This window comes from Rhincodon typus, chromosome 12 (assembly GCF_021869965.1).
Source record: "Rhincodon typus isolate 14 chromosome 12, sRhiTyp1.1, whole genome shotgun sequence".
In the NCBI taxonomy this organism is placed as follows: Eukaryota; Metazoa; Chordata; class Chondrichthyes; order Orectolobiformes; family Rhincodontidae; genus Rhincodon; species Rhincodon typus.
In genome coordinates this window covers 26,293,934-26,309,006 of record NC_063343.1, presented here as the reverse complement: position 1 = coordinate 26,309,006, position 15,073 = coordinate 26,293,934, and the positions used below count along the sequence as shown (strand labels likewise).

Sequence of the window (15,073 nt, the reverse complement as noted above, 5' to 3'; positions counted from 1 at the left end):
GGCTAGGAGGGTGAATAGCTGTTAATGGAGACTGTTAGTGACTAACAATAGGTAATGTGTAATAGCCAACTAGGTGATAACAAGAGATAGTAGGTCCTTTTTTTTGTTTCTGAAGAAGGGTCTAGGCCCGAAATGTCAGCTTTCCTGCTCCTCTGATGCTGCTTGGCCTGCTGTGTTCATCCAGCTCTGCACCCTGTTTATCATAGGTAATAACAAGGCCTGGTGTGTGGGGTTGGAGGCTCATTTGCCACTTCAGGACCCTGCAGCCCTTCCCCCACCCTATCTTCTCCATATAAACCAGCTATCATCAGATACTGCCAGACCTGCTGAGCTTTTCCAGCAACTTCTGTTTTTGTTCCTGATTTACAGCATCCACAGTTCTTTTGGTTTTTATTGCAAGGAGTGAGGGATGGGAAGCTACAGTTTCAGGAGGGATTTGAAATGCTGTGCCTGCTCCTACAGGAACAAAGACAGCTAACAGATTTAAAAGGAGTTTGCTTTGAAATGATGCAGGCTGATGAAACGTCTGCAATCAAATACAGCGGCTCAGCAAGCAAGTCTACAACTTCATCCACAATCCAAGCTACAAATCTGGTCAAAAACACTAAATTTACTTTGTCATCACATGAAACTTTCTTTTCTCTGATTTGTCAGAATTATTTTTGTTCCAATTTTCACAAAAACAAATTTTTCTAGCAATAATCACATAGTCAGAAAAAATATCTTTATTGCAAGAATGTTGGGCCATGGAAAACTTTGTCATATGGCCTGATAGCTGTATCTTTTATGACAAACAGAAATAAAAAACGGACCCACGAAGATACAGCGCTAAGTGAGAATAGATGAAATACAAATCTACAACTGGGTAGCCCAGTTGTGGGAACTAGTAAACTTAAAATTATTAGTTTTAAGAAGAAGATGGCATGAATTAAATGGGCTGAAGTGATCTCCTCCAACATTCTCTAAAATTCATATCAAATCAAATTTAACTAAAACACAATTGTTTCATCATCAGGCCACACAATACAGGATTGAATAACGACTGCGTAAATTGGATTTTGAATTAGCATTTGCCCAGGAACATAAAATAAAGATGATGGGTTGAAATTTTCTATTCTGTTCAGCAGCCTAGCCATTGGCAAGGAAGTTTGCAAAATACAGCAAAAATACCCGATTACCCCTTAAGGTTTAAATGCCCAGTACTAATGAATAGCAACTTTCTGATTTCTCTGCATTTATATCTCATTATTAGCTGAACTCACTTCATTTCTATGCAGCGCGCAATTCTCCTTTCTATCTTCGAGAAATTAGATGGTATAATTCTGATGTGAAAATCAGAGCAATTACCTGGCCACATAGTTATCCAGGCCTTCAGGCAACTCCGACACTACAACAATGTTCCTGAATGCTCCCTGGAAACAATCCTTTTCCACCTTCTGTCCATACAAGTAGGCAACAGCAAACCACAACATCATTTTGAGATAACAAGGTGTAGAGCTGGATGAACACAGCAGGCCAAGCAGCATCAGAGGAGCAGGAAGGCTTTTTGACGTTTTGGGCCTAGACCCATCATTTTACTGCTTTCGGACCAAATGACACACCACTATAGTGTTGCCGGTCTTCGCGTAGGAACTCAGGGGCATTTATGACTTGCTTCTCAAAGTCAGCTTGCATACACACGTCACAAGCTTCTGCCCAAGATGCATCATATGACTCTTAGCTGACAAGAGGTACAGGCAGCTTATCACAATTCGGAACACTAACAGTCAAGGGAGTGTACGTCTTGCTCTGCAGCTCTATAATACTCCAAAATCACACGTGAAGCTTGTCCTAGCAACTTACACAGATAACATACTGCACGTGCTTTAAACAAATGGTCACATCAGAAAATCAAAGGGACTTGCTCTGAGTGGGCTTAAGGGGTCCATTAATAAGTTGGGGATGCCGCAACACCAAGTAAAGGGGCTCATCTGATTACAGTCCAAGCAGTTGGCCAGGATCATTCTGGTGCTTGGTCCTAGAGTCGGAGCTCCATGGCCTTACAATTCAGCGATTAGGCCACAACCCACTCTGCAAGTCAAATGCAACCAGTCCAGGGATTTCAGAAAGATCAGACAGGATGTTGTGGAGACATCTGGCTGGATGCCTCGCCATGTTCGGCTGTGGCTGTTGTGCCAAAACAATCCAAGGGGTAGTTTGCAAACAAACAGTCAGTCTTGGGGTTTTAGGTTATTAACAGTCAGGGAACTTATCGGGGGCAGTGGTGGATTCTTGGGAAAAGTGTGAAGCTCAAGTTGGCAATGGGCTGAGTCAAAGACGGAATGACTATTATGAAAAGCAGCAATTCAAGACAAAAGGGTGAAATCTCTGAATGTAGGAGAGAACAGGAAGCAGCGGAAGAGGCATTTTCACAAACGACAATCACTCAAGCCTCAACATGAGGAGAATATATGACCAAAAAAACGCATGGCAATTTACAAAGCCTTGGGCTTAGAGGGAAAATTGGGAATATTAAGAGTTATATAAAAGGGATGAACCCTTTGGACAACCAGAAATGGAGGGAGCATGCAAAAACATCAGGGACACAGGCAGCAACATAAAAAGGGGAGGCGAAGGATTAATTCTGGTATTAGTGGTGGTGGTGGAGGGATGGTGATTGCTTCAGGAGCAGAATGTACAAATTATCTTTAAGGTTTTGGAGTAGATTAGGCAATCCATCGCAACGGACCCCAGAGTTTAAAAGCCAGGCGGGAAAACACACCGACGCTTCATCAGAGGCTGAACTGAGGATGTTACCAAGCACGGTAACGAAACATCTGCGGAACAACAAACCAGCTCGGCAAGCCAACCAACCTCAACAAGTTATCTTGTTAAAATATTATCAAGAAGCAATAGTGAAGGCATTGTTGAGTGAAATTTAATAGTGTGGCCCCAAAATACATTAAGGAGGAGATTAAGAAAAATATATTGGTTGAACTGATTTTGATGAAGGTTCAGATTTATTTTTATCTGTTGAGTTTCCAACACCAACAGACACCTGTGTGTTTAGGAGTCTCCAAATTGAGCCATCATCTACTGAAGACTGCATCTTGATGTGCTGGGATTGTTTACATTCTCCTAACGACGTTAACAGGGCAGTCATTTCAGCCAGGCAGCAGGAAACACAGGAGCCAGACTACAGACAGCCTACTCACACTCCTGAAGGGGGGTTGTCATTCAGGCTTGGGAACTGCCCAAGACTTCATTCATGTTAATGCAGGAATAACCCAAACAAAAAACAAGACTGTTAAGAGACTTGAAAATACAAACCTCAACCCTACAGAGTCACGATCTGCAGACAGTCACGCAAAGTGATACTCCCTTGTAAGCAAATAAGGAAATATCAAGATACAGGAGTCTCAAACAAATAATCTAAAACATAATTGAAGGTATTAAAGTAACAAATAGTTGGTAAACACCCAGTAGGCCAGACAGCATCTGTGGAGGGTGAAATAGTGAATATTTCATGTCATTTATCTTTCATCAGTATCAAAAATGTGATAGAAATGGGCAGTTTTGAAGCAAGGCAGAAATCGGTGGAAAAATAGTTGAGGTGGAGCAGGGAATGACAGACCAATGCCCATCGCCAACAAGAGAATCTAACCTTCTCCCCTTGATGCTCAATAGCAGTGGCGTCACTGAATACCCCACTATCAACATTCTAGGAGAGATCATTGACCAGCGAGCAGGAAAACAAGTGACAAATACAAAAGAATTTAGTGCCAAACCCTAAGTGCCCTTGAAGTGGTGCAGCTGTGAGCTGCCATTTAATTACTGCAGCCCATATGAAAGTTCCATGGTGCCAATGGGAAGAGATTTCTAGGATTTCAACCCATCAACAGTGAATGGGGACGCAGTCCTAGGTCAAGATGCCGTCTGCATTGGGCAGTAATCTGTAAGTAGGGTTCCCATGCAGCTGCTGCCCTTATTCTTCTGAATGTTAGAGTTTCAGGATCTGGACGGTACTGCTGAAGATGCCTGGTCATGTTACTGTACTTCATCTTGTAAATGGAACACACTCATGCAACTGTATGCTAGTACCGGAATGAATGAATGTGACCGGACATCCAAATGGGTTACTTTGCCCAAGGTGACGTTCATCTTCTTACTGGTGGATCTGCACTCATTCAGGCAAACAGAGGGTGATCGAGCACACTCCTGACCTGTGCCCTACAGAAGGTGCACATTAATTGGGCAGTCACAAATGGAGTTACTTGAAATACAATTCCCAGCTCTCAACTTGCGACTATAGCCATAGTATACACATGGTTGGTCCAGTTAAACTTCTGATCAGTATTAACCCCAAGGATGTTGATGTCAGGGAACTAAGCAATGGTAATGCCAATGAACATCAAGGGTATACAGTTAGAGTCTATTTTGTTGGAGATGACAACAGTCTAGCACTTGTGTGGCATGAAATATTATTTGCCACTTACCAGCCAAAGCCTGACTTTTGTCTGTATCTTGCTGCTGCTTCAGGGTCTAAGGAAGCCACATTTGTCAGTAAACACCCCACTTCTGACCTTATTTATGAAGCTGCTGATGGTCATCAATGAAGCTACCAAAGAGAATTGGGGCTGGTAAAATAACCCGAGTGAATCTTGGAGCAATTTTCCAGAATGGAGATAAGTGACCTTCAACAACTTCATTGTGCTGGTTATGACTCCAACTACTGGACAGTTTTTCCCCCAGTGCCCACTGACTTCAATTTTGAGGAGGTTCCTTTATATCAAATGGTTCTGTAATATCAAGGGTCATCAACGCTCATCTCAGTTCTGGAATCCAATTATTTTCTCAACTTGTGGACCAGGGCTGCCCTGGTGGAACCTAAACTAAATGGTGGCAAACAAATTATTGCTAAACATGTGCTGCTGGATAGCAATGTCAACAATATTTCCCATCACTTCACTGAAAATCTAGAGTAAATAGCATTTTGTGGGCATTACATACATGGACAACTTTTCACTGGCTGGTAGGGGTTAGTATTGTAGCTGTACTGGAATGGTTTTGTTAGATTAAGAGAGATGCCAAATAAGCATAAAACCTGATGAGTCACCCCTTATCAACTGAGGCACCAGAAACAACAATGAAGGCACACAATGTCAAGTAATCATCACCAACTTCTTGAGTCTTGTGCCAAAATTGGTAGAGCAATCCTGATACCTAGTCAAGTAAAGCGACACTCCCTAAATGGTACTGCACACCCAATGTCCCAGATTTCTCCATCACAGAGTGCCTTGACATTGAACACATTGACCATCAAAGGAGTCAGGAATTATGATGGAAAATTCTTCCCTTATCTTGCCAAGTGCAGATCCAATCATATTCAAAGACCTCAATCCAAGTCATGGCAGTCCAGTAGATTAGGGCTCATCTTCCACCATAAAAAAGTCACCTCTTTTGCCACTGGCTCACAGCATCCACGAGATCCACTGTACGAACTCCACGAGCCTCCTTCAACAGGGCCTATTAAACTCACAATCTCCACTACCTCAAAAGAAGAGGGCAGTAGATGTATGATAACACTACCATCTGCAAATTTCTCTCCAAGTCACAAACCATCCTACTTGGAACTATAATCATCATTCCTTCACAAGTTTGTGTGACATGTTTCCAATCTTTGATTCGCACTTGTAGCCACACTGTTTATGTAGCTGGTCCAATAAGCTTATAGTCAACGGTAACCCCCAAGATATTGATGGTGGAGGACCCTATGATCATTATGTGATGAACATCAAGGCGCTTTATAGTTTGATTCTCAATGACGGAGATGAGCATCTCCAAACACAAATATGGCCAAAAATTAGTTGTCACTTATAATCCCAAGCCTATCGCCCAATTTCTGAGCACAGTCAGCTTCAGCTTTGGAGGAGTTACAATGGACTGTACCTGAAGAAACGTCATTAGGCCCAAATCCTAAAGCATATATCCCTAACTGCAAAGCAATCCCATAATTGAGGATGGCAAAAAGTATTAGCTTTCCCAGTATCATTCATATCCCATGAACAAATAAAAAATACAATGATTTGGTTTTATATTTTGTTGCCAGCATGGAGTTGTTGAATTGCAGACACTTCTGAACTGCTTTGAACAGCAACTTACATTTATATAGTACATCTAATGTGCTAAATATAAGTACTTCATAAGTGGAGTAAGATAAGAATGAGAGATTCTTTGCAGTTTAGTAGTTCCAACGTTTCAAGGACTCATCCTCTTCACGACGGGACTCTGTTTTGAAGTTTTCCTTTTCCATAAGTTCTCAGGAACACTTCTGCAAAGTTGACTGATTAAGTTGTAAAAGCAAACAGGTTTTTTTCTCTACAATACTCACTAAAAGCTCCTGTGTATGTGGGCTGTGTAAGGTCTTTTGGTACTTTCCTGTAGATATCAAGTCTAGGAAAAAAAAGAAAATATTTTTTAAAATGCAGTTGAGATTTATTTTTAAACACATCTACATGTACAAACATTTTTCATTGATTGTATCACAATTCACTAGTACTATTTGCTTGAATTTAAAAAAAACTTGAAACTGCTCTCATTTAGCTGTTATTAGTTAACATAAAATTGCAATGCTTGCCACTCTTATACGCAAACAAAAAAATTGCATTAACATAGCACCTTTAAATATAGGAAACAGCAGATGACACTTCACGAAGTGAAGAAATAATTCAATGAAAGGAACAAACATAGGCGATAGGCTTGGGATTATAAGTGACAACTAATATTTGGCCATTTACAGTTTGGAGATGCTCACCTCATTGTTTGACCAAACAAACCCGTTTTAAGATTTTTAAAAGGAGTTTCTTTTTAAAAATATATTGCAGTGGAGATACCCGAATGATCTAACATCAATGATGGGCGCAAAAGGACACATCTACCAAATATCAAAGTCTGAAGAGTGCAAACTGCAGGAGAAGGTTAAAGAGGCATAACGGAGCAAGACTAGGTAGAGATTTCATCTTCAGTGTGAATATTTTAAACTCAATACAAAGGGCAGAAGTAATGAGAATGTGAGTAAAATGGTAACCATAAATTGTCATGACTCCAACTTTCAGTTAAGTTAGAATTCATGAAAGGTAGAGGTCAGAGGCTGGCAACTATGTAAATGGAGAATTCTGTCAATCGATAATAAATGCACAAAACAAAAATCAAGCTCTCGGCGATAGCCAGCACCAGGGAGAGACACATAGAGACTCAAGTGGTTACGATGGTGGATAGAATATGACTTTTGAAATTCACCTCCGTGCTGAAGAGAATTCAATAGGCTTGCATAGCCTACTGAACACCGGAAGTAACAAGGGACTTAAGTTACCAATGGGGGCCAAAATTAATGGTTTTGCTCTTCTAGACATCCAGAATTTTTTCTTCCCTTGGTCCACAACTTATTGTTAGACAGGCATTGCATAGATAGGTATCAGTCGGAGATAATTAGCTCTAGGCTCTTTTTTTGCACTTAGTATTAGAGACAAAGATAGACAGACAGGAATAAAGAGTATCAAGCTTGTAATTGATAACAGAGAAATCTTAAACTATCCTATCTGCTAGGATTAATGAGGAGAGAGGCAGGATTAGATGCGGACAAGGAAAGACTTTTGCTTAACCTGATTATGCCAAATCTCTGAAAGAATAACGAGACCAATTATAATCACTTGAAAACGAGCTTCCGGCACTCATTAGATGCAACCAAAAATGGAGACTAGACCAGATGACCAGGCTAAACAGTGCGAGTAAGGCCAGAGTTATTTAATAGAGCAAGGATGCCAAATTATGATGACTTAAGAGATATAATGAAACATTCGAGAACATTGAGTTGGGAAGGAAGAAAGACATCCTGCAATGTACTGTATTTATTAAAGTGAACAATCGACATTCCAATGGTATAGGGTATCACACATCACGGAAATGTTGTGTAAATTATTGCAGGCAATCAAAGTCCTTTCAGTTGCTGTGTGATCAGAAACAAAATGTTGATACTGTAGCATGCTCAGGGGACACTCACAGGAAGCAACAAGCTGATTACAGTTTACAAACACAAATGTATTGCCAAAGAAGGAAATACATTCCCTCAGCCTTTGGCGGTATTAGCACAAGAAATAGAGAGCGGGAGGTGGTGGTGTGTAGGTAATGCCCCTGGATTAGCAATCCAGGTGCTGAGGCTAGTGTTCTGGGGACATGGGGTTGAATGTCACCATTGCAAATGGTAAATTTGGATTCAATTCACAAATCAGGAATTAAAAACCAGTCTAATAACCATATTCATTGCCGTATAAAATTCCCTAGTTCACTAATGTCCTTTACTGAAGGAAATCTGGCTTGGATGTGACTCCAACCCAATGATTCAGGACCCACAGCAATGTAATTGACTCTTAAAGGCCTCTCTGAAATGCAGTTGTAAGCTACTTAGTCTTTATAGTGGTTTGGGACAGCTAAGAAACAAAACAAAACTGAACACACACCCAACACCAACATTGGCACTGAAAACAACAAACCCTTGACACCTTGCAAAGTCTTCCTTATTAACACTGGGTAGCTTGAGCTAAAACTAGAAGAGCTGGCACAGTGGTACACAACTGGGGAGGAGGTATCTTGGGAATCCCCAATCTTGACTCTAGACTTCATAAAGATTCATTGTAAACAAATGAAAGGAAACATCCTTCTGATTAGCAATTACTGCCCCTGTCTCTCGGCCAATGATTCATTGCAACAGTCAAGAAGGCACAACAACGCCTCTCCGTCCTCAGGCAGCTTAGGAAAGATGGCATGTCCATAAGGACTCTCACCAACTTTTACAGATGCACCATAGAAAGCACAATAGCCAGGCGCCTAATGACCTGGTACAGCAACTGCTCTGCACAGGACCTTAAGAAACTATAGAAGGCCGCGTGCACAGCCCAGACCATCACGGCAGCCAACCTCCCATCCATGGACTCCAGTTACACTTCTCATTGCCGAGGAAAGACTGCCAACATCAAAGACACCTGCCACCCCAATGATGCTCTCCTACAACCTCTTCCGTCAGGTAGAAGATACAGAAGCTTGAAAACACGGATCTGCAGGTTCAAGAACAGATTCTTCCCAGCCGTTATCAGACTGATGAATGGACTCTCTGATTTCAATCTAATGTTGATATTGATTCGCACACCTCCTTTGCAGTTGGAACCTGTATGCCTCGCTCTGTCTAAGCACCCTATGATCTGTATGTTCTTGTTTGCTACGATCTGCCCGTACTGCTCGCAAAACAAAGCTTTTCACTGTACTTAGATACATGTGACTACACTAAATCAAATCAAATCAAATCAAATCATTGCTGTTGAATGCCTGGTTGCTAGTTCAAACTATTGTCAGGAAAGAGAAATTTCACATCCCAGAAATCACTAGATCTTTGTGGAGCTCAGTGGCGAGTGCTATTGCTTCGCTGCTGATTGCAAAATTCAGTCTATTATTTTCTTACCCGCATTCTAGCAAATACCAGAAAACAAAACGATCCAAGTAACTTAAAGATGCCATAGACAGAAATAAGTGTGGGTGGTTTACTTTCTACACCAGGCTCAATCAGCTTGTACTAAATCAATCTAAATAGAACTTAATGGAACTAAAAGCCAGAGATTGATATTGACAAATTAAATTTTCTCCAAATATGTATTATTAGCTTAAAGCACAAGAGAGCGTTGACAGAAATCTAATGAATGTAAATCACTAAAGAAACAATTTACAATAATTTATTTTAAAAACATTACATTTATATAGGACTACATTGCATTGGCCAAACCGGATTATATACAATAAATTCCTCTGAAATACAATCATTATCTAAAAAGACAACAGCCATTTAATAATCAATGTGATTCCGTAAGTAGCAGTGAATGTATCAAACAGATAATTTATCAACTCGGCAGCTATTTTGGGGAGAAATGTTAGCTGTGCTTCCTCAAATAATGTTGTAGAAATCAATGTGAAGGATTGTAAAATGGTGAATACATCCGTGCTTCATGATCCACTGTTGAAGATTGCACAGAAAAATAAAATTTACATACAGACTCCTAGCAGGAAGCTATCATTGAACTAACTTTGTTTACATCTACCCAAAAGGGAAAACAGCAGAAAATGCAATATAAGAAAATACTGAGGTCTTGTATTATACTACACTCCCTCCATACTTAAAAAAACTTTTTCATTGAAGTTGTAAGGTAACCAGGATACCATGACAGAACCAATATCAACTATGTCTGAAGATTTAACAAGTCAGTTTGCAGAATTGTTTTTATTGTAATCAAAACTAATATATATACTATAGCTCCCTGACATACAAGGCAATCCCAACTTTCCTGCTCCCTCTGTCAGATTTCCTCTTCCAATAACATAATCTAATTGATAGTGTCTTTTTCCAATTGGAATGGTTGATTAATTTCACACATACTTTGCCGAAGGGAATGAGAGTGTGGGATTTCTCAAACTCACATCCTAATGTTATAGATACAACTGCAGCTGTGTCGATGATGAAACTGAGCAATGAAGTTCCAACTTTCACTGGCTTCAACCTTTTTACTCTCAACTTGCACATACTGGTTTCTCTTGTCAGAGTACAACTCTTGATCATTCTGCTCCGTAACAGTCTGTTTCCATAACTTAACATATGCACACGGAAGGACTTCCAGGATCTGGCAGTGTCTTTCAATCAATCACAAATTCAACTAGATGCACTACCATAAACTGAAACATTACTATGGCTTGCTGCATGATTATTTTCTCTACTCCTACATGCTGTCCTTATATGACTGACCTTCCCACAAGTATTGTACTTTGGTTTAAAAAAACTGAAGCATTTAAATAGTCGGTGATGAAGATAACAACAGTGGCCTCTAAATTTCTGACTAAGACTAAACTTGGCTGCAATGGCCGTCAGCTCACAGAAACCTAGCTGACCTTCTCTGCCTGGTCAGGTACATAATACCATTGCTACGGACTTACCGCAGGCCTCATTCCATGTCAGATCATTGTCTTTTCTCAAATGCTTGGCCCACATTTTACTGTTTTGTTTAGGTCTCCTACAAACATGCCTTCAAGATTTATTTCTTAGTTTGCAATACATCCACAGTGATGAGACTCAGCTTAATTCAAGAATATAATCTGCAAACTTCACTTTGCAATTGCTTCCTTTCATTGACTGCAAGTCTCAGAGCAATCTCATTCAAAGTCATACCACGATGGGAGTCCAAAGTTTCATTAATTTCAGCATATTCCATTGAACATGAGTCTCCTGGACAAACAAAAACAAAAATCTAGCAGCGTCAGTGGAGAGACCTGCTGAATTTTTCCAGCAATTTCCATTTTTATTTGTCCCATGAGTTCTTCCTTTTAGTTTATTCTCTTGGGGACAACACTAGTTTTAAAATAAATACATCACAAGCACTTAGCCAAATCATTGTGAGGAAAGCATTTATTCTCAATTTCGATTTTATTCCTTTTCTACTGAAAATGAAGCTTGCATTTATAATTACCCTAATAGCCCTTTATATTCAAGATGAATTCTCCTAAATTTTCCTCCAGTGTTAGTTTCTTTAAGTTACAGATCATGGTGACTCACTGTGTACCTGAACACAACGTGCACTGCACACACAGCAATCTTTTAAATCCCTCAAACATCCTCATAATGAACTTCAAGAGTTTCAAAAAGTGTGTCACAGTTTTTTAGTCCTTAACTTCTCAAATTAAATGTAAAACAAAATTCCATCTCTGCCTCTTTGCCATCTTTCAGTTGTATATTGCACTGATTAATGATTAACATTTGGACTGAAAGCAGGGTAGCCATTGTTGAAATAACTTTACTTACACACCACAATGGTGAGAACAGCAAAGCAGACAACATAATAAAATTCTGGGATCCTGAAACGTCCTACACTCAGCTAGGAGATATGGTGTTATAGCATGTGCTGTATTCAAGTGGCAGCCAAGAATAAGGGTTTAAGTCCTTCAATGATGACTAAGCCTCTGACTCAAGTAAGTAAACTGGAAAAGTGACATGTGAGAGCACGTAATGTTTTCTTTACCTTCCTTTTCCAAGCAGCACTGAAACAAATGACATAAAGGGTCGAGGTAATTTCTTCTTAAAGTGTACTCTTACACAATTCAGATATCAGCTTGTTGTATTAGTATAGCAAAATGTACTTCTTCCCATGCCATTTCCAAAAGGAAGATTGGTAGGGGAGGGAACTGAAATTGATGAAAAAGGCTTGGAATCTGTGATAATTTCAGCCTTACTCGTTTTTTAATGAGAGTAAATTAACTAGAGGCCAAACAAGTCTGATAAAACAGCGACAGGGCAGGAACCAGCATACATGGAGGACAGTGTTGTCAATGTACATTTGGAGGTTGAAAACAACAAGTGCTACATCATGAATGCAACAAAATGAGTTTGTTAGGAAGGAATGTTATGGCCATTAAGTGGCCTTTATGTCTTTGACTATGATATAATTAAGTACACTGTATACGAGCTTAGCTCTTTAATAGCACTCTTGTTTGAGTCAGAAAATTACGAGTTTAATCCATTCTTTTAGATTTAAGCACAGAATCCAATGTGAATATTTGAGTGAATTACTTTGTCTAAGCTGCCACTAAAGCAAGGCTTTGCCTGCTCAGGTAGATGTGAAAGACATCATGGCGCTCTTCAAAGAAATATCAAGGAGTTTCACAATATTCAGCACAGACATGAGAATGACCTATGACATGCTCCAGAGGAAAGAGGGAAATGATTAATTGGTTTAAGTGCCATGAGCACAAAACAAGAAATAACATAACAAAATAGCGGAGGCAGCGGGAGGGAGAAAAATGGGAGATGGAAAATGAAACAGAAAAAGCCAAGATAACAGCAGGCCTACAAAAATTTTTCAAAAAGTAATAAAATCATTGATCAGTTTAGAATGTAAAAGGACAGATTTACAAACAATGCAAAATGCTCTCGCTGAGGTGAAATAAAATGGGAATTTGTTACACACGATTACGGATCAAGAGTTTTTAAGTAGGGAGTTGTAAATGTGCAAAATAATTACCCTGAGAGAGAAATTTTTAAGTTTCAGCACGCAGTGGACAAAGACAAGTCAAAAACAAGCCAAAACCGAAGAGAAGAATATATGAAGTTCATAGAAACGATAAAATGAGAGAAAATAAAATAAACCTGATGATGGTAAGGAAAGATGGAAAAGATGGAAAAGTTTGAGAAGAGGGTTTCCGTTTGGCATCCCACAAGCGTACCACCGTAAGTAAAAGCAGACACAGTTCTGAGGAAAAGTCACTCGACCTGGAATGTCAACTCAGCTTTCTTCCCACAGATGCTGCCAAACCTGCTGAGCTTTTCCGGCAATTTCTGTTTTTGTCACTCAAAGTAGAATGGTTAATCAGGGACCCATCTCACAATTAAAAAACAGATAACAAGTTAATAAATACTAAATGGAAATTTGCAGAGATGTTCAAGTCATTTGCAACAGCACTTACAGAAGAAAAGATTATTATGGAGCTAGTTAATTGCAATTGATTAAAAATAAGATGACAATTCCTTTTAGATTTTCAGAGTATACTGTTCAGAAACATTCCAATAAATATTGTTTTTGCCACGTTAGCCAATTTAAAGAGAAACAAAACACCAGACCCTGAAAGGATACATTGAAGGGTCTAGAGGGAAATGGATAGGTAGAAATAGCAGTGACCACAGAATCTCTCAGGATTCTATTTGAGTCGACAGCAAAATTAGGACAAGTCAAATTTAGATAACCTGAAACTGTGTATGTGCGCATATTATCAGCAATTCCTACAAAATAGGAAATCAGTAGAACAGTCTGCAATAAAACTGAAGTTCTGGACTGTAATTCCAGATTAGCTGAACTCACATATACGTCATATGACTGCATCACCTGTAAAATCACAAGCAAGTCATCATTCGAAATTAAGATCTCTCATTAAATCCTGCAAGCATGGCTAAGTCTGGGATAAAGTTAAAAGTGCTATCAATTGGAGACAAAGTGAAGTGGACACAGCAAGTGGAAAAGTGTGGTACAAACCAAAAAGCAGTCATTGCTCAGGATGTGATGTTTTACCATTGAGTTTGTCAACCATTCTGAAGCAAAAAAGGGAATATCTTGGAAGTTTGACAAGGGGGCATTCTCATGTTAAAAGCAGTTCAATCAGAGAATATTCCCATCCTTCTTCCAGGCCTGCAGGGAAGGGGAGTCACCCTGGTTAAAGAGGATGGGCCATAAGGAGTCAACCTGCAATAATGGAAGGCTGGACTGAACCCTGACAAGGTTCCGCACAGTAGGTGGGGAGGGCATGGAAAGTGTTATGACAGAGGTCACAATCACTAGCTACTTCTGTCTGGCTGGGTTCAAGTATGTTACGAGGAGAAGCGTGGTGACGCCAACAGGCCCAACGATGAGGTTCTTTCACCCGACTATGTAAAGCTGGCACGGAAATTCCATCAGACACAACCATGGAAACCCACACCAAGGTACTCTGCACTGCACCAAAGGACTCACAGGGTTGAAGCAATCACAGTTGCAGTACATTCTTCAATCAAGGAGCCAATGGAGGTGATAGTTTTCAAGAGTCAGATGAATATCCATCTGCTCACCCACCTCTTTCTCTAGCTGAAACTGCAAAAACAGATTTTCAAGGATTTTTAGTTTAATGTTCCTGGAATGTAAACTTTTAGAATATTTTTATCCAAGGTGATATTACTGAATTAAATATCTGGGCGAACAGAAAATTAGAAGCAGCCAAATTTCAAAATTGAAAGCTAATTTTTTGTGTGCATTCATATGCTAATATTGAAAAGGACAACTTAATTCCAACATGGTTTAAAATAACTAAGTTGTAGAAAACAGAATTATCAAGCAATACCAACTGAAAAATGAGGGAGTCAAAGAAAGAGAGATAGTAGGAACTGCAGATGCTGGAGAATCCGAGACAACAAGGTGCAGGGCTGGATGAACACAGCAGGCCAAGCAGCATCATAGGAGCTCTGCTCCTATGATGCTGCTTGGCC

The 15,073-nt window shown here is 39.8% G+C and overlaps 1 protein-coding gene across 1 annotated transcript in view; it reads right to left on the bottom strand.

Moving 5' to 3' along the window:
- The window catches only part of ergic1 (endoplasmic reticulum-golgi intermediate compartment 1), a 94,586-nt gene that overhangs the window by 54,032 nt on the left and 25,481 nt on the right, over nt 1–15,073 (bottom strand). The window contains exon 2 of the mRNA XM_020513833.2: nt 6,371–6,432. Within this exon, the coding sequence (XP_020369422.1) occupies nt 6,371–6,432 (62 nt within the window). The remainder of the gene's footprint in view (nt 1–6,370; nt 6,433–15,073) is intronic.